The sequence below is a fragment of the Pleurodeles waltl genome, chromosome 12 (genome assembly GCF_031143425.1).
Source record: "Pleurodeles waltl isolate 20211129_DDA chromosome 12, aPleWal1.hap1.20221129, whole genome shotgun sequence".
Taxonomy (NCBI): Eukaryota; Metazoa; Chordata; class Amphibia; order Caudata; family Salamandridae; genus Pleurodeles; species Pleurodeles waltl.
In genome coordinates, this window is record NC_090451.1 from 71934342 (window position 1) to 71960497 (window position 26156).

The following is a 26156-nucleotide window of genomic DNA, read 5'->3' on the forward strand; positions in this document are numbered from 1 at the left end:
CCCTCGAAACTGATTTCCGAAATGTGCCTCTGCTCTGTGGGGAGTAGAGTGCGCCCATGGCTTTGGCCGTATCTGTGTCCTTTTTAAGTTTTTCGATAGCAGTGTCCACCTCCGGCCCAAACAACTGCTGTCCGTTAAAGGGCATATTCAGGACCGCTTGTTGTATTTCCGGCTTGAATCCTGAGGTGCGTAGCCATGCGTGTCTCCGTATGGTCACTGCTGTATTTACAGTCCTAGCAGCTGTGTCAGCTGCATCCATTGCTGACCGTATCTGATTGTTAGAGATACTCTGGCCTTCCTCCACCACTTGTTGTGCTCTCTTTTGGAACTCTTTGGGCAGGTGTTCTATGAAATGTTACATTTCGTCCCAATGAGCCCTATCATATCTAGCCAGCAAGGCCTGTGAGTTGGCAATGCGCCATTGGTTGGCTGCCTGTGCCGCAACCCTTTTCCCCAGTCCTTGCGACTTTCCTTGTCTGGAGGTGGTGCATCTCCTGAGGTATGCGAGTTCGCCCTTTTGCGAGCTGCCCCTACTACCACCACTGAGTCTGGTGTTAATTGCTGCGTGATGTACACTGGGTCTGTTGGTGGCAGTTTGTACTTTTTCTCCACCCTTGGAGTAATGGCTCTGCCTGTCACAGGCTCCTGAAACACTTGTTTGGAGTGTTTCATTCATTTCCGGTAACATAGGGAGACTCTAGTACTGGCTATGTGTGGACGACAGTGTATTAAAGAGAAAGTCATCCTCTATAGGTTCAACGTGCAGGGTGACATTGTGAAACGCAGCTGCTCTTGACACCACCTGTGTGTAGGCAGTACTGTCCTCAGGTGGTGACGGTCTCGCTGGATAACAGTCGGGACTGTTATCTGATACAGGAGCATCATAAAGATCCCATGCGTCGGGATCATCCCGACTCATCCCTGTATGAGTTGGGGACTGCATCATTGGTGGAGTGGCTACCGGTGATGGTTGTGGTGAGCGTTGTGGAGATGGTGGCGGAGTGACTTGTCTTGCCACCTTTGCTTGTGGCTGCTTGTCTTTCTCTTGGAAGGCAGGTTTCCTTTTAATTCGGATTGGAGGGAGAGTACCGATTTTCCCTGTGTCTTTTTGAATGTGGAGCCTTCTTGGAGTGTAATCTGGCTCCCCTGCCTCTAGTTCCTGTCCGAATCTGTGTCCTTGCATCTGTGAGGACAGGCCCTGTTCCTCGGTGTAGGAACTCTATTTCGGTTCCGAGGCCGGATGTTTCGGTATGGAAACCTTTTCGGCAGTCTTTTTCGGCTCCGAAGACACTTTTTTGATTTTCGGCATACTGATCTCTCGGTGCCGACTCATTTCGGTGCCGCCCTCTCGGTGTCGAGATTGCTCTGACCCGGTGTTGAGTCTGTTCTGTGCCGGTATCTCGACCGGAGTCGGATGACTTCGACACATGCGTGCCCTTTTTCGGTGCCGATGGTCGGTCACCTATTTTTCGGGTTAAGCCATGGCTTGCTGGCATCCCCTGGGCTTTAGTGGTTTTTCCGTGAGTTTTGTGTAGTGACGTCTTACTCACGGTTCTCGGCGTCTGTTCGGGATCGACCTCGTCCGAGTCTGAATCCGCGATGGAGAAGGTTTCTTCTTCCAAGTGTTGTTGTCCTGTCGGCGCCGACGCCATTGGTAGTCTCTTAACGTCTTCCCCGACCAAAACGCTCGACAGGCCTCACAGGTATCCTCTTTGTGTTCTGGAGACAAACACAAATTACAGACCAGATGCTGATCTGTATAAGGATACTTGTTGTGACATTCGGGGCAGAAGCGGAATGGGGTCCGTTCCATTAGCCTTGAAGACGCACGCGGTCGGGCCGACCAGGGCCCGCCGGGGAATCGAAAACCCCGAAGGGCCACCGGAGCTCTTCAAAATTCGGTGTTGATCTGTTGTAACTAACCCGATACCGAACGCAAACAATACCGTCGAATTTTCCGAGATTTAACTAACTTTCCGAACCGAAACGCAGAGCCAAAAGGAACACGTCCGAACCCGATGGCGGAAAGAAAACAATCTAAGATGGAGTCGACGCCCATGCGCAATGGAGCCGAAAGGGGAGGAGTCCCTCGATCTCGTGACTCGAAAAAGACTTCTTCGAAGAAAAACAACTTGTAACACTCCGAGCCCAACACTAGATGGCGGGATGTGCACAGCATGTGTATCTGCAGCTACACATGCCACCGAACATATATATACACACACACACATATGTACAAGAATAAAGTTGGCAACTTATCTTCATTGGAAACAAAAACATTTTTGATTCTGCATAAGTGAGAGAAATGGGGCTTGAATGAATGCACAGAAATGAAAATGTCACTTACCCAGTGTACATCTGTTCGTGGCATCAGTCGCAGTAGATTCGCATGTTCTGCAATAGCTCGCCATCTGGTGTTGGGCCGGAGTGTTACAAGTTGTTTTTCTTCGAAGAAGTCTTTCGAGTCACGGGACCGAGTGACTCCTCCTTTTGTCTCCATTGCGCATGGGCGTCGACTCCATCTTCGATTGTTTTTCCCCGCAGAGGGTGAGGTAGGAGTTGAATTGTAGTAATAGTGCCCATGCAATGGAGTGACTAAGTATGCACCTATTTAAGGTTGAGATGATACATATATAGATAATTGAAGGTAACTTCCAAACTGCTACAGGCTCCGGGGAGGCGGGTGGGCACATGCAAATCTACTGCGACTGATGCCACGAACAGATGTACACTGGGTAAGTGACATTTTCAGTTCGATGGCATCTGTCGCTGTAGATACGCATGTTCTGCAATAGACTAGTAAGCAGTTATTTCCCCAAAAGCGGTGGATCAGCCTGTAGGAGTGGAAGTAGTCTGAAATAATGTCCTTAATACAGCTTGACCTACTGTGGCTTGTTGTGCGGATAACACGTCTACACAGTAGTGCTTGGTGAATGTGTGAGGCGTAGACCATGTGGCTGCCTTACATATTTCTTGCATTGGGATGTTTCCTAGAAAGGCCATGGTAGCACCTTTCTTTCTGGTTGAGTGTGCCCTTGGTGTAATGGGCAGCTGTCGTTTAGCTTTAAGGTAGCAGATTTGGATGCATTTAACTATCCATCTGGCTATACCTTGTTTTGAAATTGGGTTTCCTGCATGAGGTTTTTGAAATGCAATAAAGAGTTGTTTAGTCTTTCTGATGTTCTTTGTTCTGTAAATGTAATACATTAATGCTCTTTTGACATCTAATGTATGTAGTGCCCTTTCAGCTACGGTATCTGGCTGTGGAAAGAACACTGGAAGTTCCACTGTTTGATTTAGATGGAACTGTGAAATAACCTTTGGCAAAAATTTAGGATTGGTCCTTAGGACGACTATTTTTGTGTAGTTGTATAAAAGGTTCCTGTATAGTAAACGCCTGAATCTCGCTTACTCTTCTCAGGGAAGTAATGGCGATGAGAAATGCCACCTTCCAGGTTAGGAACTGTATGTCGCAGGAGTGCATGGGTTCAAAAGGTGGACCCATAAGTCTAGTTAGGACAACATTTAGGTTCCATGAAGGAACAGGTAGTGTTCTTGGTGGTATAATTCTCCTAAGGCCCTCCATGAATGCTTTAATGACTGGTATTCTATATAGGGAAGTTGAATAGGTAGTCTGCAGGTATGCAGATATTGCTGCAAGGTGAATCTTAATGGAAGAGAAAGCTAGGTTAGATTTTTGTAAGTGAAGCAAGTAACCCACTACATGTTCTGGAGTTGTGTGTAATGGTTGTATTTGATTAATATGGCAGTAGCAAACAAACCTCTTCCATTTACTTGCATAGCAGTGCCTGGTGGATGGCCTTCTTGCTTGTTTTATGACTTCCATACATTCTTGGGTAAGTTGTAAGTGCCCGAATTCTAGGATTTCAGGAGCCAGATTGCTAGATTCAGCGATGCTGGATCTGGGTGTCTGATCTTTTGGTTGTGCTGTGTCAACAGATCTGGCCTGTTGGGCAATTTGGTGCAGGGTACCACTGAGAGGTCTAGCAGCGTTGTGTACCAGGGTTGCCTTGCCCAAGTTGGTGCTATCAATATGAGTTTGAGTTTGCTTTGACTGAGTTTGTTTACCAGGTAAGGAAGGAGAGGGAGAGGAGGAAAAGCGTAAGCAAATATCCCTGACCAGTTCATCCATAGGGCATTGCCTTGGGATTGTTTGTGTGGGTACCTGGATGCGAAGTTTTGGCATTTTGCGTTCTCCCTTGTCGCAAACAAGTCTATCTGAGGTGTTCCCCAGAGTTTGAAATAAGTGTTCAGAATTTGGGGGTGAATTTCCCATTCGTGGACCTGTTGGTGATCTCGAGAGAGATTGTCTGCGAGTTGATTTTGTATCCCTGGTATAAACTGTGCAATTAGGCGAATTTGGTTGTGAATTGCCCAATGCCAAATTTTTTGTGCTAGCAGGCTTAACTGCGTGGAGTGCGTCCCTCCCTGCTTGTTTAGATAATACATTGTTGTCATGTTGTCTGTTTTGACGAGAATGTATTTGTGAACTATTATTGGTTGGAAAGCTTTTAGTGCTTGAAAAACTGCTAGAAGTTCTAGGTGATTGATATGCAGTTTTGTTTGATGTACGTTCCATTGTCCTTGTATGCTGTGTTGATCGAGGTGTGCTCCCCACCCTGTCATGGAAGCATCTGTTGTTATTACGTATTGTGGCACTGGGTCTTGGAAAGGCCGCCCCTTGTTTAAATTTATGTTGTTCCACCACAGAAGCGAGAGGTAAGTTTGGCGGTCTATTAACACCAGATCTAGAAGGTGACCCTGTGCTTGAGACCACTGCGATGCTAGGCATTGTTGTAAGGGCCTCATGTGCAGTCTTGCGTTTGGGACAATGGCTATGCATGATGACATCATGCCTAGGAGTTGTAATACCATCTTTGCCTGTATCTTTTGTGTTGGATACATGCGTTGTATGATGGTGTTGAAATTTTGAATTCTTTGTGGACTTGGAGTGGCTACTCCCTTTGATGTGTCTATTATGGCTCCCAGGTATTGTTGTACCTTGCGTGGCAGAATTTTGGATTTTGTGAAATTGACGGTGAACCCGAGTTTGAAGAGGGTTTGTATGATCTGATTTGTGTGATTTGAGCACTGTATGAACGAATGGGCCTTGATTAGCCAGTCGTCCAAATATGGGAACACATGTATTTGCTGCCTTCTTATGTGTGCAGCGACTACCGCTAGACATTTGGTAAAGACTCTTGGTGCGGTTGTTAATCCGAAAGGCAGTACCTTGAATTGGTAATGTATTCCTTTGAATACAAACCTTAGGTATTTCCTGTGCGATGGGTGTATTGGTATATGGAAATAAGCATCCTTGAGGTCTAAAGTTGCCATGTAGTCGTGTAGTTTTAGCAATGGCAATACTTCTTGTAGTGTAACCATGTGGAAGTGGTCTGATTTGATGAAAGTGTTCACTACTCTGAGGTCTAGGATTGGTCTCAGCGTTTTGTCCTTCTTTGGTATCAGAAAGTACAGTGAGTAAACTCCTGTGTTTATTTGTGTGTTTGGCACTAATTCGATTGCATTCTTTTGCAATAGTGCCTGCACTTCTATCTCCAGGAGATTGGAATGGTGTGTTGTTAAATTTTGTGCTTTTGGTGGTATGTTTGGAGGGAATTGTAGAAATTCTATGCAATAACCATGTTGGATAATTGCTAGAACCCAAGTGTCTGTAATGATTTCCTCCCATGCTTTGTAATAATGACCTATTCTTCCCCCCACTGGTGTTGTGTGGAGGGGGTGAGTGACATGTGAGTCATTGTTTAGTAGTAGGGGTTTTGGGGCTTTGAAATCTCCCTCTATTTCTAGGGAATTGCCCTCCTCTATATTGTCCCCGAAAACCTCCTCTATACTGTCCCTGGTAAGTGGACGGTGTTGCTTGTGAGGTGCTGGCTTGTGTGCTTTGACCCCGAAACCCCCCTCGAAAGGGCGTTTTACGGAATGTGCTGTAATTCCCTCTGCTCTGCGGGGAGTAGAGTGCGCCCATGGCTTTGGCAGTGTCCGTATCTTTTTTGAGTTTCTCAATCGCTGTGTCCACTTCTGGACCGAACAGTTCTTTTTCATTAAAAGGCATATTGAGAACTGCTTGTTGAATCTCTGGTTTAAATCCAGACGTTCGGAGCCATGCATGCCGTCTGATAGTTCCAGATGTATTAATTGTCCGTGCAGCTGTATCTGCAGCGTCCATGGAGGAACGTATCTGGTTGTTGGAGATGGTCTGTCCCTCCTCAACCACTTGTTTCGCCCTATTTTGGAAGTCCTTGGGCAGATGTTCAATGAGATGTTGCATCTCGTCCCAGTGGGCTCTGTCATAGCGTGCAAGTAGTGCCTGGGAGTTCGCGATGCGCCACTGGTTTGCAGCTTGTGCTGCGACTCTCTTACCAGCTGCATCGAACTTGCGGCTTTCTTTATCTGGGGGTGGTGCATCTCCAGATGTGTGAGAGTTGGCCCTTTTCCTAGCTGCTCCTACAACAACAGAGTCTGGTGGCAGCTGTGTAGTGATGAAAACCGGGTCCGTAGGAGGCGGCTTATACTTCTTTTCCACCCTTGGTGTGATTGCCCTACTTTTGACCGGCTCCTTAAATATGTCTTTTGCGTGCCGGAGCATACCAGGGAGCATAGGCAGGCTTTGGTAGGAGCTGTGGGTGGAGGAGAGTGTGTTGAACAAGAAATCATCCTCGACCTGTTCTGAGTGGAGGCTTACGTTATGAAATTGTGCTGCTCTAGCCACCACCTGAGAGTACGCGGTGCTGTCTTCTGGTGGAGATGGCTTTGTAGGGTAGGCCTCCGGGCTGTTATCTGACACTGGGGCGTCGTATAGGTCCCATGCGTCCTGATCTTGGTCACCCTGGCTCATGGTGGTGTGAGCTGGGGAGTGAGATGGAGTTTGTGCTGGTGAAACGTTAATCACGGGCGGAGGAGAGGGTGGTGGTGTAATTCTTTTAACCACTTTTGGTTGTGGTGCTTGTTCCGTCTGGAACTCCAACCTTCTCTTTCTCCTAATGGGGGGAAGGGTGCTTATTTTTCCTGTCCCCTGCTGAATGAAGATACGCTTTTGCGTATGGTCCACATCAGTTGCTTGTAGCTCTTCCTCAAACCTATGCTTTTGCATTTGGGAGGTTAGCGAGTGCTCTTCTGTATAAGAGCCTGAAGCTGGGTCGCTTGCGGTTTGTTTCGGCGTCGAAACTTTGTCTGCGTGTTTTTTCGGCTCCGAGGTGACTTTTTTCCTTTTCGGGGCCGAAACCTCTCGGCGTCGATCTGTTTCGGTGCCGCTGTCTCGGCGTCGAGCCGTGTCCACACCGGCATCTCGGTGTCGAGGCTTGTCTCCAGCACTTTCTCGGTCCCGAGAAGGCTGCGTGCCGGTGTCTCGACCGGAGTCGGACGATCTCGGCACTGTTTGGGCCTTTTTCGGTGCCGACGGTCGGTCACCGAATTTATGGGTGGAGCCATGGCCTGGTGGCAGTGGCGTCCCCTGGGCCTTGTAAATGTTTCTTTGTGTGGTTTTCGACGTCTTACTCACGGTTTGTGTGTCGTCGAATCCTTCGGAGTCTGAGTCTTGGATCGAGAAGGTACCTTCTTCTTCCTGTTCCTCGAACTCCCGTTGGGCTGTCGGTGCGGACGCCATTTGAAGTCTTCTGGCTCGACGGTCTCGGAGTGTTTTTCGGGACCGGAACGCACGACAGGCCTCGCAGGTGTCTTCGCTGTGCTCAGGTGACAGGCACAGGTTGCAGACCAAGTGTTGGTCTGTGTAGGGGTATTTATTGTGGCATTTGGGGCAGAAACGGAACGGGGTCCGTTCCATCGGCGTTCCTCAGCACGCGGTCGGGCCGACCAGGCCCCGACGGAGGATCGAAAAACTACCCAGAAGGGCACCGGAGCTCTTCGATCTTCGATGCGGTGTTGGATCTAAGTACGCCGATCCCGAACGCAACAATACCGACGAAAATCTTCCGAAATTAACTATTTTTTCCGTTCCGAAACTCGGAGCGACAGGAACACGTCCGAACCCGATGGCGGAAAAAAAACAATCGAAGATGGAGTCGACGCCCATGCGCAATGGAGACAAAAGGAGGAGTCACTCGGTCCCGTGACTCGAAAGACTTCTTCGAAGAAAAACAACTTGTAACACTCCGGCCCAACACCAGATGGCGAGCTATTGCAGAACATGCGTATCTACAGCGACAGATGCCATCGAACACAGAGTTATCAGAGAGTTACATAATTCAAAATGGAGAAATAAAAACAGTTGAAGTGACTAGTTTATAAGCACCAGTTTCCAGTCGTAAAAATATATGAAATGGAAGAACAGCACAAACATACAGCACACAATGTAATGTAAAACCCTCACAGAGCTTTACCAGTGTGGAAAGGGATAGCAAAATTAAAAGATGGAGGGTACAGTAGAATCTTAAAGACACCTAAATAAAGTAAAAATTATAACTGCGTGGAATGCCAGCAACATTTAAATGTCGGCACCCCTATAATAGTTTCCAATATTCTACTTAATTTAATATACAATTCATTTTGGATACATATCCTACCTCACACTGATATACTTACTAAAGTATGGAGTGTCCCTTCATAGTTTGGTGATAAGGCCCCTTGACCACTTGCTCTGGGCCACTGTGAAGAACCTACAGGAAAAGTAAACAGTATAAAAGGCATACAATTCCCAAGATTAAAAAAAAACAAGAAAATGACAATAGTGATTGAAGAGAATGGTAAAGTTTACTTCCCTGTAACAATCTGTATGCAGTTTGTAGCACTGTCTTATTTGGTGGGCACATTGCTAGTTGTGTTTTCCTTAGAATTAAGATTTTTGGTCTAAGGTGACTGGTTATCCAACATCCCCTACCTCCTGAAACCCACAATGCACCATGGAAGTCACCAGCTTAGATTATGTTTGTGCTATATGGATGAGATAAAGTAGTGTAACGCGAAGCAAGACAGTATGTATATGGTGTAGTATGACTATGTGAAAGTAATTACTGTTTGAAATGCCATAGTAAGCTCACATGAGGAAGTGTCAGAGCACATTTGACCTCACATTGCTAAAAGTTGCAAACTGATTGTTACACCAAAGTAACCCTTCCGTTTCCAGCATGTGCTACTGTAAATCACATGCTCTGCATAGTCTGAAAAGCTGTGCCCTTCTCCACAAAAATGGTGGCTAAGTTTTAAGAACAGTTTTCCAGACACGTGCGTTTGTCCTGTAAAAAAAAAGAAAATCTACTTTTCCCGTTGGTGCTATGTAGGGTGACAACAAACTATGGGAGCAATCTCATTATGTAAGAGCTCTGATAATAGCCTCTCTGATTATGCCAGTGCTAGCAATGTCAAGCCCTACTATACCAATTGCCTTATTTTGCCATCTTTCCACTGATCTATATGCTGGAGGAAGCAGTAAGCAATAGTTCCAGGGCTGGAATGCCAGAGTCTGTGCAAATATACTAACTTTCATGTTTTAAGGATTTTTACCCGCTCTTCTTTAATTGTTTCCCATATTGAGAAAGGCTGGAAATCAACTCCTGAGAAGGGCAGAAGTAGAAGTCCTTTCAGGGTTCCAACAAAAGTGGTTGGCAGGAAAGTGAACACATGCAGATTTGCTCATGCTAAAATACAGTTCGCAAATATTTTCTAGGAGTACCATTTCTTGGTCTACTTCTGTAAATTCTTGTGAATTCATGAAAGCCACTAATGCAAACACATATAACATGGGTGTGCTTTTTTTTTATTTTATTTTTTTAAGAATTGGGTCCCCCATTAGGTCTGCCGTTAAAGACATTTTGTTTTTATTCAGATTCTATTTCTGCCTCTATCCATTTATCGAGTAGCTTTGCTCTGAGTGACAGTATTCTGCTCTTCCACAAGGAAGCATATTGGCACACAAAAAGTTTTGTTCAGTGCTAGGGACTACTGTGTGTTTTTTGAATAAAAAAAAAACATTTTTGCCAATGTTTGTTACAATGGTGAGGGCCTGGCAGCTCCCACAACAATAAAGTGTTACAAAAGCCATATCAAAACAAGACACGCATTGACAAAAACACAAAACTGACAACCAATGTCGGATTGATAGGCTTTGCCAGTGCTTGTTTATTTTTATGTTTCCCATAATCTTGTTGAAAATGGTTACACTGATTTTCTATAATGAATATTTTTTGGAAATACTAGCATGCATCAACACATTTTACTGAATGCTGCTTCAAAAACATAGTACCTACAATTTCACAGTAATTTAGCAAAATGTTTTTTCCTACTTGCATTTTTTTCTGAACATTTTATTTTAAAAGCAGAAAATCATCAATCTTGCTTACAAGCTTTTGCAAACATCTGCATATAATCAGAGAGCATTATACGTAGCCCCATGTTGTTAAACTTTTCAAATGTGTGAACACGGTTTTGGTCTACTGGAACCACTGTCAGTACAGTGTGATCTTAATAAACCATAAATACAAGTTCGAATAACATTAGCTTTTGGGTACCAATATTACCTTCCCTGTAAACTGGCAGTCCAAGGGTTTTTGCTGGGGGGGCTACTACTTGTCTCAAGGACACAAACATGAAAACTTGTAGTTCTTGACCCAAAAAAAACACATGTCCTGGACGTTGGGCTATAGGAACTCCACACACCTGGACCATGGGGCATCATTACATATCTGCAAGTGGGATACTGCCAAGGAAAGCCTTAGTGGCTCCTTTTAGCAAATAGAATGTAACCCGGACACAGCATGTAATGCAAGTTTGGCTTTTGCGAAACAGGCTTTGATACATTTAACTATCAAGCAATATCCAGCTTGGAAACCAGTTTCCCCAAATGGAATTTCTAAAATCTACTAAGTTATGTAGACCTTTTAAAAGCTTTGGTCCTGCTAATGTAATACATGAAGGCTCTTTTGACATCTAAAGTGTGTAAAGTCCTTTCTGCAACTGTGAAGCTGGGGGAAAAAGAATTGGCTATACAATGGTTTTATTGACATGGAACAAAGACACTATCTTAGGCAGAAAGAAATAAGTTACTTACCTGTAACTGTAGTTCTCCAGTATTGGACATTTTCATAGATTCACATGCTTGAATACTTCCCCGTCATCGAGATGGGAGTCCCCGGTGGAATATATATAACCAGGTGTAAGGAAATGCCTCCTTGGCATGGTTACCCCCTGACTTTTTGCCTTTGCTGATGCCAAGTTATGATTTGAAAGTGTGCCGAGGCCTGCTAACCAGGCAACAGCACCAGTGTTCTTTCCCTAACCTGTACCTTTGTCTCCACAATTGGCACACCCTGGCATCCAGGTAAGTCCCTTGTAACTGGTACCCCTGGTACCAAGGGCCCTGATGCCAGGGAAGGTCTCTAACGGCTGCAGCATGTCTTATGCCACGCTGGGGACCCCTCACTCAGCACAGACACACTGCTTGCCAACGTGTGTGCTGGTGGGGAGAAAATGACTAAGTCGACATGTCACTCCCCTCAGGGTGCCATGCCAACCTCACACTGCCTATGGCATAGATAAGTCACCCCTCTAGCAGGCCTTACAGCCCTAAGGCAGGGTGCACTATACCATAGGTGAGGGCATATGTGCATGAGCACTATGCCCCTACAGTGTCTAAGCAAAACCTTAGACATTGTAAGTGAAGGGTAGCCATAAGAGTATATGGTCTGGGAGTCTGTCAAGCACGAACTCCACAGCACCATAATGGGTACACTGAAAACTGGGAAGTTTGGTATCAAACTTCTCAGCACAATAAATGCACACTGATGCCAGTGTACATTTTATTGTGAAATACACCCAGAGGGCATGTTAGAGATGCCCCCTGAAAACATACCCGACTTCCAGTGTGGGCTGACTAGTTTTACCAGACTGCCACACACCAGACATGTTGCTGGCCACATAGGGAGAGTGCCTTTGTCACTCTGTGGCCAGGAACGAAGCCTGTACTGGGTGGAGGTGCTTCTCACCTCCCCCTGCAGGAACTGCAACACCTGGCGGTGAGCCTCAAAGGCTCACCCCCTTTGTTGCAGCGCCACAGGGCATCCCAGCTAGTGGAGATGCCCGCCCCCTCCGGCCACGGCCCCAATTTTGGCGGCAAGGCCAGAGGAGACAATGAGAAAAACAAGGAGGAGTCACTGGCCAGTCAGGACAACCCCTAAGGTGTCCTGAGCTGAGGAGACTCTGACTTTTAGAAATCCTCCATCTTGCAGATGGAGGATTCCCCCAATAGGATTAGGGATGTGACCCCCTCCCCACCGGGAGGAGGCACAAAGACGGTGTAGCCACCCTCAGGACTAGTAGCCATTGGCTACTATCCTCACAGACAAACACACCCCTGAATTGAGTATTTAGGGCCCCCCAGAACCTAGAAAGATAGATTCCTGCAACCTGAAGATGAAGGACTGCTGACCTGGAGCCCTGCAGAGAAGACGAAGACACCAACTGCTTTGGCCCCAGCCCTACCAGCCTGTCTCCCCACTTCGAGAAAAACTGCAACAGTGACACGTCCCCCAGGGTCCAGCGACCTCTGAAGCCTCAGAGGACTACCCTGCATCTAAAAGGACCAAGAACTCCAGAGGACAGTGGCCCTGTTCCAAAGAAACAGACTTTGCAACTTTTAAAGACCACACGTTTCCCACCGGAAGCGTGAGACTTTCCACTCTGCACCCAACTCGACCTGTGGAAAACCAACACTACAGGGAGGACTCCCCGGCGACTGCGAGCCCGTGAGTAGACAGAGTTGACCCCCCTGAGCCCCACAGCAACGCCTGCAGAGGGAATCCCGAGGCTCCCCCTGACCGCGCCTGCTTCAAAGAACCCGACGCCTGGTAAACACACTGCACCCGCAGTCCCCAGGACCTGAAGGATCCAACCTCCAGTGCAGGAGCGACCCCCAGGTGGCCCTCTTCCTAGCCCAGGTGGTGGCTACCCGAGGAGCCCCCCCATTGCCTGCATCGCTGAAGAGATCCCCGGATCTCCCATTGAAACCTATTGCAAACCTGACGCCTGTTTGCACTCTGCACCCGGCCGCCCCTGTGCCGCTGAGGGTGTACTTTCTGTGCTGACTTGTGTCCCCCCCCCCCCCCCCCCCCCCCGGTGCCCTACAAAACCCTCCTGGTCTGCCCTGCGAAGTCGCGGGTACCTACCTGCTGGCAGACTAGAACCGGGGCACCCCCTTCTCCACTGGAGCCTATGCATTTTGGGCACCACTTTGACCTCTGCACCTGACCGGCCCGGAGCTGCTGGTGTGGTAACTTTGGGGTTGCCCTGAACCCCCAACGGCGGGCTACTTTGGACCCAGCTTTGAACCCTGTAATTGCTTTACTTACCTGCAAAACTAACAAATACTTACTTCCCCCAGGAACTGTTGAATTTTGCACTGTGTCCAGTTTTAAAATAGCTTATTGTCATTTTTGCCAAAACCGTACATGCTATTGTGATAATTCAAAGTTCCTAAGATACCTGAGTGAAATACCTTTCATTTAAAGTATTGGTTGTAAATCTTGAACCTGTGGTTCTTAAAATAAACTAAGAAAAGATATTTGTCTATACAAAAACCTATTGGCCTGGAATCAGTCTTTGAGTGTGTGTTCCTCATTTATTGCCTGTGGGTGTACAACAAATGCTTAACACTACCCTCTGATAAGCCTACTGCTCGACCACACTACCACAAAATAGAGCATTAGAATTATCTCTTTTTGCCACTATCTTACCTCTAAGGGGAACCCTTGGACTCTGTGCACACTATTTCTTACTTTGAAATAGTACATACAGAGCAACTTCCTACATCTATATTCCAGGTTCTCAAAATATTTTGGCAGATGCTTTATCTCGACGCTACCCTGACAGTACTAACACGCCTTCAGAGTCACTACTTGAACCAGACAAAATAATTGGTTTAGTCCAGTCTTTTCTTGATGAAGTACAGTCTTAGTACTCAACTCTTCTCAGAACAAGAACTTAAGGGACTGCGTCCAAAAGTACACAAGAGTAAAGGGTACTTGTAAAGAAATGGCTCCCTGTTGCAGTTACCCCCCACTTTTTGCCTGATACTGATGCTGACTTGACTGAGAAGTGTGCTGGGACCCTGCTAACCAGGCCCCAGCACCAGTGTTCTTTCACCTAAAATGTACCATTGTTTCCACAATTGGCACAACCCTGGCACCTAGGTAAGTCCCTTGTAACTGGTACCCCTGGTACCAAGGGCCCTGATGCCAGGGAAGGTCTCTAAGGGCTGCAGCATGTCTTATGCCACCCTAGGGACCCCTCACTCAGCACAGACACACTGCTTGCCAGCTTGTGTGTGCTGATGGGGAGAAAATGACTAAGTCGACATAGCACTCCCCTCAGGGTGCCATGCCAACCTCCCACTGCCTGTGGCATAGGTAAGTCACCCCTTGTAAGGAAACTACACCCCTCTAGTAGGCCTTACAGCCCTAAGGCAGGGTGCACTATACCACAGGTGAGGGTATATATGCATGAGCACTATGCCCCTACAGTGTCTAAGCAAAACCTTAGACATTGTAAGTGCAGGGTAGCCATAAGAGTATATGGGCTGGGAGTCTGTCAAAAACGAACTCCACAGCTCCATAATGGCTACACTGAATACTGGGAAGTTTAGTATCAAACTTCTCAGAATAATAAACCCACACTGATGCCAGTGTTGGATTTATTAAAAAATGCACACAGAGGGCATCTTAGAGATACCCCCTGTATTTTACCCAATTGTTCAGTGCAGGACTGACTGGTCTGTGCCAGCCTGCTGCTGAGAGACGGGTGTCTGACCTCATGCGGTGAGAGCCTTTGTGCTCTCTGAGGACAGAAACAAAGCCTGCTCTGGGTGGAGGTGCTTCACACCTCCCCCCTGCAGGAACTGTAACACCTAGCAGTGAGCTTCAAAGGCTCAAGCTTCATGTTACAATGCCCCAGGGCACTCCAGCTAGTGGAGATGCCCGCCCCCTGGACACAGCCCCCACTTTTGGCGGCAAGTCCAGGAGAGATAATGAGAAAAACAAGGAGGAGTCACTGGCCAGTCAGGACAGCCCCTAAGGTGTCCTGAGCTGAGGTGACTCTGACTTTTAGAAATCCTCCATCTTGTAGAAGGAGGATTCCCCCAATAGGGATAGGAATGTGACCCCCTCCCCTTGGGAGGAGGCACAAAGAGGGTGTACCCACCCTCAGGGCTAGTAGCCATTGGCTACTAACCCCTCAGACCTAAACACGCCCTTAAATTTAGTATTTAAGGGCTTCCCTGAACCTAAGAATTTAGATTCCTGCAACTTACCGAAGAAGAAGACTGCTGAGCTGAAAACCCCTGCAGAAGAAGAAAGAAAACACCAACTGCTTTGGCCCCAGTCCTACCGGCCTGTCTCCTGCCTTCTAAAGAACCCTGCTCCAGCGAAGCTTTCTCCAGGACCAGCGACCTCTGAATCCTCAGAGGACTGCCCTGCTTCAAGCAAAACAAGGAACTCCTGAGGACAGCGGCCCTGCTCCAAAAGAACTGCAACTTTGTTTCAAGGAGCAGACTTAAAGACCCCTGCAACTCCCCGCAAGAAGCGTGAGACTGCACCCGGCGACCCCGACTCGACTGGTGGAGAACCAACACCTCAGGGAGGACCCTCCGGCGACTCCGAGACCGTGAGTAACCAAAGTTGTCCCCCCTGAGCCCCCACAGCGACGCCTGCAGAGGGAATCCCGAGGCTCCCCCTGACCGCGACTGCCTGAACTCCATTTCCCGACGGCTGGAAAAGACCCTGCACCCGCAGCCCCCAGCACCTAAAGGAACGGAACTCCTGTGCAGGAGTGACCCCCAGGAGGCCCTCTCCCTTGCCCAGGTGGTGGCTACCCCGAGGAGCCCCCCCCTTGCCTGCCTGCGACGCTGAAGAGATCCCTTGATCTCTCATTGAACCTCATTGAAAACCCGACGCGTGTTTGCACACTGCACCTGGCCGCCCCTGCGCTGCTGAGGGTGTACTTTTTGTGCTGACTTGTGTCCCCCCCGGTGCCCTACAAAACCCCCCTGGTCTGCCCTCCGAAGACGCGGGTACTTACCTGCTGGCAGACTGGAACCGGGGCACCCCCTTCTCTCCATTGAAGCCTATGTGTTTTGGGCACCTCTTTGGACCCAAACCTGAGACTTGTAAGTGATTTACTTACCTGACAAAACTAACAAAAACTTACCTCCCCCAGGAACTGTGAAAATTGCACTGTGTCCACTTTTAAAACAGCTTATTGTGTTTTATGTAAAAAGTATACATGCTAATGTAATGATTCAAAGTTCCTAAAGTACTTACCTGCAATACCTTTCAAATGAGATATTACATGTAGAATTTGAACCTGTGGTTCTTAAAATAAACTAAGAAAATATATTTTTCTATAACAAAACCTATTGGCTTGGATTTGTCTCTGAGTGTGTGTTCCTCATTTATTGCCTGTGTGTATGTACAACAAATGCTTAACACTACTCCTTTGATAAGCCTACTGCTCGACCACACTACCACAAAATAGAGCATTAGTATTATCTCTTTTGCCACTATCTTACCTCTAAGGGGAACCCTTGGACTCTGTGCATACTATTCCTTACTTTGAAATAGTACATACAGAGCCAACTTCCTACAGTACTACTATCATAAGAAAACAAGTTACTTACCTGTAACTGTAGTTCTCCAGTATTGGAATCTTTCATAGATTCACATGCTTGAATCATTCCCCGTCGTCGAGATGGGAGTCCCGGTATAATTTTCATAAGTAATGTTAAAACATATTGAAGAGAAAAAAGGCCCTAGGCCTCTTCAATTTGATAGTCTATCAGAGTCATTATGTAAAAAGGACCAAACGTGATCCTCCACCAATCAGGCGACAGCACCCTTCAGAACCTCCTGAGAGAAGCTCTAGCACCTCAGATTTTCAACGCACTAGTGCGTATATTACTATGAGTATATGTACTGCTAGACAGAAAGAGGTGAAGTGAGCTTCTCCGGGGAGGTGGGTGGGTCGCATGTGAATCTATGAAAGATTCCAATACTGGAGAACTACAGTTACAGGTAAGTAACTTGTTTTCTTACTCCAGTATTGGAACTTTCATAGATTCACATGCTTGAATCAGAGTAGCAAGCAATAACTATGCACATTGAACAATGACAACTGCCTTGATAAACAGGTTATCTTATGCCACAAAACCTTATCATCATCATGTGTACATTAATGAAGCATATAATCATACTGACATCTGTCTCTCTATATCTACATATACATATCTACACATCTATGTATACACACGTATATATACATATATACACATATAAATATATATATATATATATATATATATATATATATATATATATATATATATATCCATATAAGTATCTTCCTATCTCTAATATAAATAGGAATATTCCTATGAAGATACATGATGAAATTTGAATAACAAACCAGTATTGTATCATCTTTGGATACATTTTTTAATGTGCATACCTTTTCTAGGATGGAGGGATGTAGGAGAAGTGGCTCACCTTCACCTGAAGAGATTCCTGAGAACCGCTTGGCCCACTGCTACCTCTCCATGCGAGAGGGACTCCAAGCAATAGTGTTTAGTAAAGGTATGGCAGCTCTTCCATGTTGCTGCCCTACATATGTCTTGTAGTGGCACTCCGGCAAACAGTGCCGCTGACGACGAGACCTTTCTCGTCGAGTGAGCATGCACAGATGACTGCAAAGGTTTGCCCGCTGCTAGATGACAGAAGCGAATAGCAGAGGCGATCCATCTTGAAATACTCTGCTTGGATAGTGGGTACCCCTTCCTAGGGGCACTGTATGCCACAAATAGCTGATTAGAGCGCCGAAACACTTTTGTCCTGTCCAAATAAAATTGAACGCATCTTTTCACATCTAGAGAATGTAATGCTCTCTCCGCTGGAGTAGATGGACGAGGGAAAAAAGACTTGAAAACCAGAGGTTCGTTAATGTGAAAGTCTGACGGAACTTTAGGAATAAAATGCGGGTTAGTGCGCATTAGTAGTCTATCTTGTTTCAGCTGAAGGAAAGGCTCTTGGATGGAGAGCGCTTGTACCTCACTGACCCGCCTAGCTGAAGTAAGGGCTATTAACAAGGCGACCTTCCACGATAAATGCTTGAGGGACGCACAGTGGATTGGCTCAAAAGGATGCTTCATCAGTTGCGCCAAAACAATGTTCAGGTTCCACGAAGGAGGTGGAGGTCTGAAAGGAGGGTAAACCCTGAATAAGCCTTTTAAAAATCTTTTAATCAGCCGAGAAGAGAAGAGCGAGGGTGTGTCATCCGAACGTCTGTATGCAGCTATGGCTGCTACATGAACTTTAATGGACGAATGTGCCAGGCCAGCTCGAGCTAACTCTAAGAGATAAGGCAAAATCTTTTCTGGTGGTGAAAGAAACGGGTCGATTTGACACGGATGACACCAGGTACAGAATCTCTTCCATTTACACTGATACGCCTTGTTCGTGCTATCCGCTCTGGCCTGTGACAAAATATCTCTGCAGTCCTGCGGGATATTCAAATGCGCAAATTCTCTGTGGTGAGGAGCCATGCCGCTAACCGCATTGACTGCGGATCGGGGTGTCGAACTTGGCCGTTGTTCATTGTTAGTAGATGAGGTAATGGCTCCAGCGGAATATGAGGCTTGGCTGAGGAGCTCTGTGAACCAATGTTGGCGCGGCCAGTACGGGGCTATCAGTATGAGAGTGCACGGCTCCGTTCTCATCTTCGTGAGGACCCTTGGGATCAACGGAATGGGAGGAAAGGCGTAAGCAAAGATGTTGGACCAGACTATCGAAAACGCATTCCCCCAAGATCCCTTTTGGTGATGCCAGCTTGCGAAGAACTGGCATTTGGCGTTGGTCTTCTTCGCAAACAGATCCACTGTTGGTGTTCCCCACTGAGAAAAAATCTGGATGAGTATCGTCTGGTCTAGTTCCCACTCGTGGCAGTCTGATTTCTGCCTGCTGAGTGCATCCGCTGCCTTGTTGTTTATTCCCGGCAAGTGCACCGCCGATATTGTGACGCCTTGCTGCGAGGCCCAGTGCCAGATCGCTTGGGCTTCCCTGGAGAGGGTGAGAGATCTTGTACCTCCTTGTTTGTTGAGATAGTGCATCGTAGTAGTGTTGTCCGTTCTTATCACCACTTGCGATCCCTGGATTCTTGGGAGAAACGCTTGTAAGGCGAGGTTCACTGCCCTGAGTTCTAGCCAATTGATATGTCTTGATGGCAGATGAGTTGGCCATTTGCCACGTATCTTCAGGTCCTGTAATACTGCGCCCCAGCCTTCCAGTGAGGCATCTGTTGTTATGGTCCACGGGGCTGGTTGTTGAAGAAACGAGAGGCCGATAGAGAGATGATGCTTTTGAGACCACCACTTGAGGGTTTTGAGCATTGTCGGAGTAATTTGTATCTGGTCTTCGAAAGTTCCTGATACTTGAAGCCATTGACGGTTTAGCTGCTCCTGCAAGGGGAGCATCTTTAGCCGACACAAAGGGATCAGAGGTATGCATGAAGACATCATGCCCAATAGAGATTTGAAGAGACGGACTGTAACCTTTCGTCTTCTTTGTATGAAACTTCCTAGGGTTAGTAACCTTTGTTGTCTCTCTACCGTGGGACATGCGATGCCGGAGTCCGTGTTCAGTTCCGCTCCCAGAAAAGTAATACTGCGGCCTGGTAGAGGGTTGGACTTCTCCCAGTTGATTGTGAATCCGAGATTGGTCAGCAAGGAAACGCACCTTCTTGTTGACTTGTGTGCTCCCGTGTAAGTCTTTGCCTTTATTAACCAGTCGTCTAAGTATGGAAAGACCTGGTGCTTTCTTCTCCTGAGAAAGGCTGCCACCGGTGCTAGGCACTTGGTAAATATTCTTGGGGCTGATTTGAGCCCGAAGGGAAGGACGCGATATTGATAATGGCTGCCGGCTACGGTAAATCTAAAAAAAAATCTGTGGGCAGGGTGGATTGGTATGTGGAAGTATGCGTCCTTGAGGTCTAGTGATGACATAAAATCTCCTTGATTGAGACGCAAAAGGACGTCTTGCAGACTGATCATTCGAAACGATTGCTTCTTTAGGTAGACATTTAGTTGCCTTAAATCGAGGATCGGTCTCCAATCCTTCCACTTCTTTCGAATTATGAAGAACCTGGAATAAAATCCTGTTCCTTGTTGATTCCGAGGCACTTTCTCTATAGCTCCCTTGAGAAGGAGCTTGTAGACCTCTTCTTTGAGTTGTTGAGGGTATCTTGAAGGAGTCCTGCAGAGAGGGTTGGAGGGAGGTTTTTGGACAAATTCTAAAGTATGGCCCCGTTCCACTAATTGTAGGACCCACTTGTCTGACGTAATAGTTTGCCATTGACTGAGAAATAAGGAAACTCTTCCGCCCAAGGTGACAGGAGGAGGACTGGGCGTAGCCTCGAGGACATCAGGTTCTACGAGCTGCATCCCTAGCAGGGCGGGTTGAGCGTCCACGGCCTGCCGGCCTATTATAAGCCGGTTGAGTCGATTGTCTTTGGGAATAGTACGGCCGAAATTGTTGTGACGATGATGGGTAGGAAGAGTATCTCTGTTGTTGATACCCTCCTCTGTAAGAAGGCTGGCCACGCCCCCTAGGGCGAAAGGACGACTTCCGATATTGCAGGGTTCCTAGTGACCTTGCAGTGTCCGTGTCTGTTTTAATTGACTGTAGGGCTTCGTCCACATGTTTCCCAAATAACGCTTGGCCATCAAAGGGTAAGTCTAGGATCTTATTCTGGACTTCTGGACGAAAGGAAGTGGCTTTGAGCCAGCCCTGTCTTCTTAATACAGCAGCGCCTGCTAGCTGTCTGAAAGCAGTGGTCGCTATATCCATTGCGCAGTCTATCAGCTCTGCAGACGCGCGTTGACCCTCTTGCATCGTCTTATTTGCTTCTGATCTTACGTCTTCCGGCAGCTGAGTAATAAAGGGTGCAATATCTGCCCAAAGTTGTCTGTCATATCGAGACAAAATAGCCAAGGAGTTGGCAGCTCTCAAAACTAGGCTGGCCATAGAAGAGAATCTCTTTCCTATGTTATCTAGCCTTCTACCATCCTTATCTGGGGGCGCAGAAATCGGAGCAGAAGGATTCTTTGATCTCCTTTGAGCCGCTTGAGCTACTACCGAATCTGGAGGAGGATGGCCTGTCAAGCATGCTGGGGCATCATCGGGAGCTTTGTATTTCTTGTCTAGACGTGGCAAAACTGCTATGACAGTTGCTGGACTAGTCATGACTTTAAGGCCCTCTTCCCACAAATAGTTCACCATCGGGATGTAACGCACAGACTTCTGAAAGGGCTCTTTAAAATCATAAAGGAAACAATCCGTTTGCTTCGTAGGTAGCGGTAATGCAAAACGCTTGGCTGCCCTCTCTAAAAGATTATGGAAGCCTCCAATGTCTTCAGGTGGGGACTCCACCTTCGAATGAGAAGGAGAGGATGGAGCAGGAATAATATACTCGTCCCACTCTGAGTGAGTATCTATGAGCTCTCCTTCTTCTTGATCACCATCTGAGATGTCAGTGTCCTGGGGAATTGTCATGTCTGGGGTAGCCACATCTGTGAGATGCAAAGACGTCGGTCTTTGATGTGGAGTAGAAGGACCAGAAGTGGGCAATGGATGAGGTTGTTCTCCCTCTGGAGGGAACCTTCTATTGTAATCCACCAACATGGCTCTAAGGCCAGTAAGCAGGTCGGAAGGGATATACGCTCCCTGTTGATACTGCTGATGCTCCAAGGAGGCCTGGGGATCATAAGCTTCCTCAAATTCCTCTTCTTCCTGATATTTTACATTTAATTCAGAGGGGCTGTGAGCTGTACCAAAAGGCCCATCTTCGTCCGAATCTTCATCTGCCTCCAAAAGATGTACTGGTACCAGTGAGGATACCTTACTAGGTGAAGTGTGGGTTGGAGTTAACTTTTCCGTTCTTCTTTGGTATTTTTCCCTCGTCGACGGTGTCGTCGACGATCTCGTCGACGACGTGTAAACTGACTGTCGTAGACGGTGCCGTCGATGCTGGTCGCACTGTTATTCTAATAGCCGCAAGCTTCGCCGACGATTCTACCGTCGACGAAGTCGTCGTCGACGGTAAGGCTGACACTGACGTAAGCGCCGTCGACGAGGAAGAGGTGTATACGGTCGTCGACGCTGAAGTCGTCATTGTAGTTCTCGTCGACGGTGGTGTATTCATCGACGAAGTCGCCGATGGAGCCGTGGACGACGGAACACCTGAAGTTGCGAGAGTCGTCGGCAATGCGCCCACTGACGGTGCCGTCGACAGGGAATCCGTCGACGAGGACTTTTTTCCAGTCACAGAAGATGGTTTTTTGAAAGGCACTGATGGTGGAACAGATGAGGATTTTCTGTACCTCTCAGAACTGGAAGAATGTTTCTTTCCCTCTTTACTCGAGAGTCTAGTTGGGGAAGAGGATGGGGTGCGACCCTTATAAGACCCTGAAACAGTCTTTTTGAGGGCTTTCCTTGAGGTTTGTGAGGGAGATCTAGAGCGTGATCTTGCCCTTTTAGTTGATCTCTTGGAAGTGGAAGATTCCTCACTCTCAGAACCAGAAACGGGATCCTGCCTATGCTTCAGTTTCTGCAGCCATATTAGTAATCTGCCTTCTCTATCCTTTAAGGTTTTAGAAGAAAAAGTACGGCAAATCTTACAGTCTTTGGCTGAATGATCTGGATAGAGGCAGTAAATGCAATCTTGATGAGGATCTTCAGAATGAAGTCTTTTCTTCCCACAAGTCTTGCAGTCTCTAAAAAGACTTTTCTTTTCCTTGTCAGACATAGTTGGTAAATAGCTGACAAATCAAAATAATTGAGTTTCTCTGAGAGAAAAAGAGTTGAATAAAGGTGTGAAAACAGAGCAGAGCTCTGAGGAGACTCCCTAGCACGACGTGCGGTAGAAAATCTGAGGTGCTAGAGCTTCTCTCAGGAGGTTCTGAAGGGTGCTGTCGCCTGATTGGTGGAGGATCAAGTTTGGTCCTTTTTACATAATGATTCTGATAGACTATCAAATTGAAGAGGCCTAGGGCCTTTTTTCTCTTCAATATGTTTTAACATTACTTATGAAAATTATACCGGGACTCCCATCTCGACGACGGGGAATGATTCAAGCATGTGAATCTATGAAAGTTCCAATACTGGAGTAAAGACGCGTTATTCCTACCTTCTAAGTAAGTGCACAAAAAAAAAAAAGGCACTCCAAATGTGCACGACTCCTGTGGCTGGTCATCGTGGTATCAAAGCCACGTAGGCTCTTTTTGGTGGCGTACACTGAAGCAAGGTGCAGAAAGTTACGCACTATCCTGTCCCATTTGCATTCAAGTAAAAATACCCCATATGAGGCCTGCAGGACTACTCCAGCCATTACTGGTTCCACTAGCCCTCTGGCATACAATATCAACTGATTTTATGTGTTCTTTACCTCCCTCGGCGGGAAACCAAGTTAGAACGGTGACTGTAGATTAGTTTACAAAAATGGCTCATTTTACTGCATTGAACAAATTACCTACATCTAAAGAATTGAGCCATTGCTGAACTTTCTTACAACAAAACCGTACATAGTGCCTCTAAAGCCCCTCCTTTTTTCTGCTCATATGGACTTCATCCCAAATCTTTTTCTGCCACTTTTAAGACCTCTTCCACACTTCCTGCAATCACCTCTTTTTCTCAAAGATTACATAGAATTCAACGTCTCATTCGGTCTAATCTTTTGTACACTAAAAGACACATGAAAAGAATGGCAGATAAGAAACCATGTGTGGCTCCATTTTATCAAGTCCAAGATAAAGTCTGGCTTTCTTCCAGATTTCTGCCACTACATCTTTCCCAAAACAAGTTTAAACCTGGTTATTATGGACCCTTTTGTATTCTTCAGAAAATGAATCCTATATCTTTCCGTCTCCGTTTATCTAGAATATGGAAAATCCATCCAGTTTTTCATGTCTCTCAATTGAAACCCTATACACCTGACCCTTTTCTTAGGCAATTCACGTCCTCCCTTTTTGTTGGTAAACGACGAACCTGAATATGAAGTGCAAGACATATGTGACTTTCGCATATTCCGGAACCATCCCCAATATCTCATTCATTGGAAAGACCATCCTCTTAGTGAATGTTCTTGGGAAGATGCTTCTTCTGTTCACACTACTTTCGATCTGTCGGTTTTTTCGTCTCTATCCGTACAAACCCAGGGCTCCGGGGGTGACCTAATGTGCTGTGGCACGAGCCGAGCATTCAGCTCGGGGCGCAGCCGTGATTCGTGCTGCGCACCTGCTGTACTTTACCTTCTAGCTCGAGGACCCAAATTGGGCATGGAGTCTCAGTGAATTTTGGGCACGGTGTGCCCTCAATATTTCCTTGGGCACCTTCCCCCACACTCCTCACTTACCTGGTGAGCCTGTCTTTTTTTTTTTTTTTTTCCTTTTCTCATATATTTATGTGCTTCAACTGCCATGTCCTTTCTTCTTCCCAGTATACCTTCTTTTTCCCAGCATGCTATAGGAAGCTTTTTCAACATGGTGTCTTTTCTCTATATGTTCCTCTGTTTCTTTCCCAATCCAATATGGCGACTTTCTACTTCCTGTTGGTCATTTCCCGTTCTTGGGTATATAAAATGAGCGATTTTTGTTCTCCTTGCGCTGCAACACTTCCTTTGGTGGTGATCTTCGCTCCTGCTACTTTTTCGCCAGTTATTATTTCCTCGCCTGTTCCAGCTTCTTTCAGTATTATTTTTCCTGTTGGAAAACTTACCTTTTTGCTTCTTTTTGTTCCAGGGAGTTCTGGCTTAGAGGTTTTTCCCTTTTGGTTTTTTTTTTCCTCTGGGACTCCTGGAGGGCACGGACTGCCTTTGGCGTTCCTCCGTCGGCAGCACTAGAAAGGGCTGCCCCTACCGGGGTCAAGGCAGAACCTGCAAGAATAAAGACCTCTCTGCAGTTCTAGTGGGCCAAAGACAAACAAAGAGTAGCCCGTGGCGTAGGCAGTGTCTAGGAAGCCAGGGCTCTCTAAAGGTAGCTGTGGATGAGCAGTCCAGACTTATCTAGGAGACATGCAAACCTTATGCAATATCACTACAGTCACACAGAACTTACTCACATGAAATAACCACACAGCCTTACAAAAATAAAGCCTTACAAAAATAAAGGTACTTGTAGGAAGTTGGCTCTGCATTAACTATTTCAAAGTAAGAAATAGTGTGCAGAGTCCAAGGGTTACCCTTAGGGGTAAGATAGTGGGAAAATTAGATAATTCTAATGCTCTATTTTGTGGTAGTGTGGTCGAGCAGTAGGCTTATCAGAGGGTAGTGTTAAGCATTTGTTGTACACACACAGGCAATAAATGAGGAACACACACTCAGACAATTCCAGGCCAATAGGTTTTTATATTGAAATATATATTTTCTTAGTTTATTTTAAGAACCACAGGTTCAAGATTTACATTAAACACTTTAAATGTAAGGTACTTCACTTAGATACTTAAGGAACTTTGAATAAAAGCAATTTCATATACAGTCTTCGTAAAAATGGCAATAAGCTATTTTTAAAGTGGACACAGTACAAAAATCAACAGTTGGGGAGGTAAGTAAAGGTTAGATTAGGAGGTGAGTAAAACACAAGCCTCAGTTATGGGGCATAGGCAGCCCACTGTTGGGGGGTTCAATGCAACCCCAAAAATACCACACCAGCAGCTCAGAGCCGGTCAGGTGCAGAGGTCAAAAAGTTGCCCAAAACACATAGGCGCCTATGGAGAACAGGGGTGCTCTGGTTCCAGTCTGCCAGCAGGTAAGTACCTGTGTCCTCGGGGGGGGCAGACCATGGGGTTTTGTAGAGCAGGTGGGGGGGGGGACACACAAGTAGGCACACAAAACACAACCTCAGCGGCACAATGGAGGGACCTGGGGGTCCCTCTAGCGGTGCAGGCAGGCACAGGGGGGGGCCTTCTCGGGACAGCCACCACCTGGGCTAGGCAGAGGGTCGCCTGGGGGTCACTCCTGCGCTGAGGTTCGGTTTCTTCAGGTCCTGGGGGCTGTGGGTGCAGTGCTGGTTCCAGGCATCGGGTCCCTTGTTACAGGCAGTCGCGGTCAGGGGGAGCCTCTGGATTCTCTCTGCA

General features: G+C 46.7%; 1 protein-coding gene across 8 annotated transcripts in view; it reads right to left on the bottom strand.

The window, feature by feature from the left end:
• TCF3 (transcription factor 3) overlaps positions 1 to 26156 on the bottom strand; it is an 861587-nt gene that overhangs the window by 189161 nt on the left and 646270 nt on the right. For all 8 annotated transcript variants that reach the window (XM_069216217.1, XM_069216218.1, XM_069216223.1 and 5 more), the window contains exon 14: positions 8584 to 8657. In XM_069216217.1, the coding sequence (XP_069072318.1) occupies positions 8584 to 8657 (74 nt within the window). The remainder of the gene's footprint in view (positions 1 to 8583; positions 8658 to 26156) is intronic.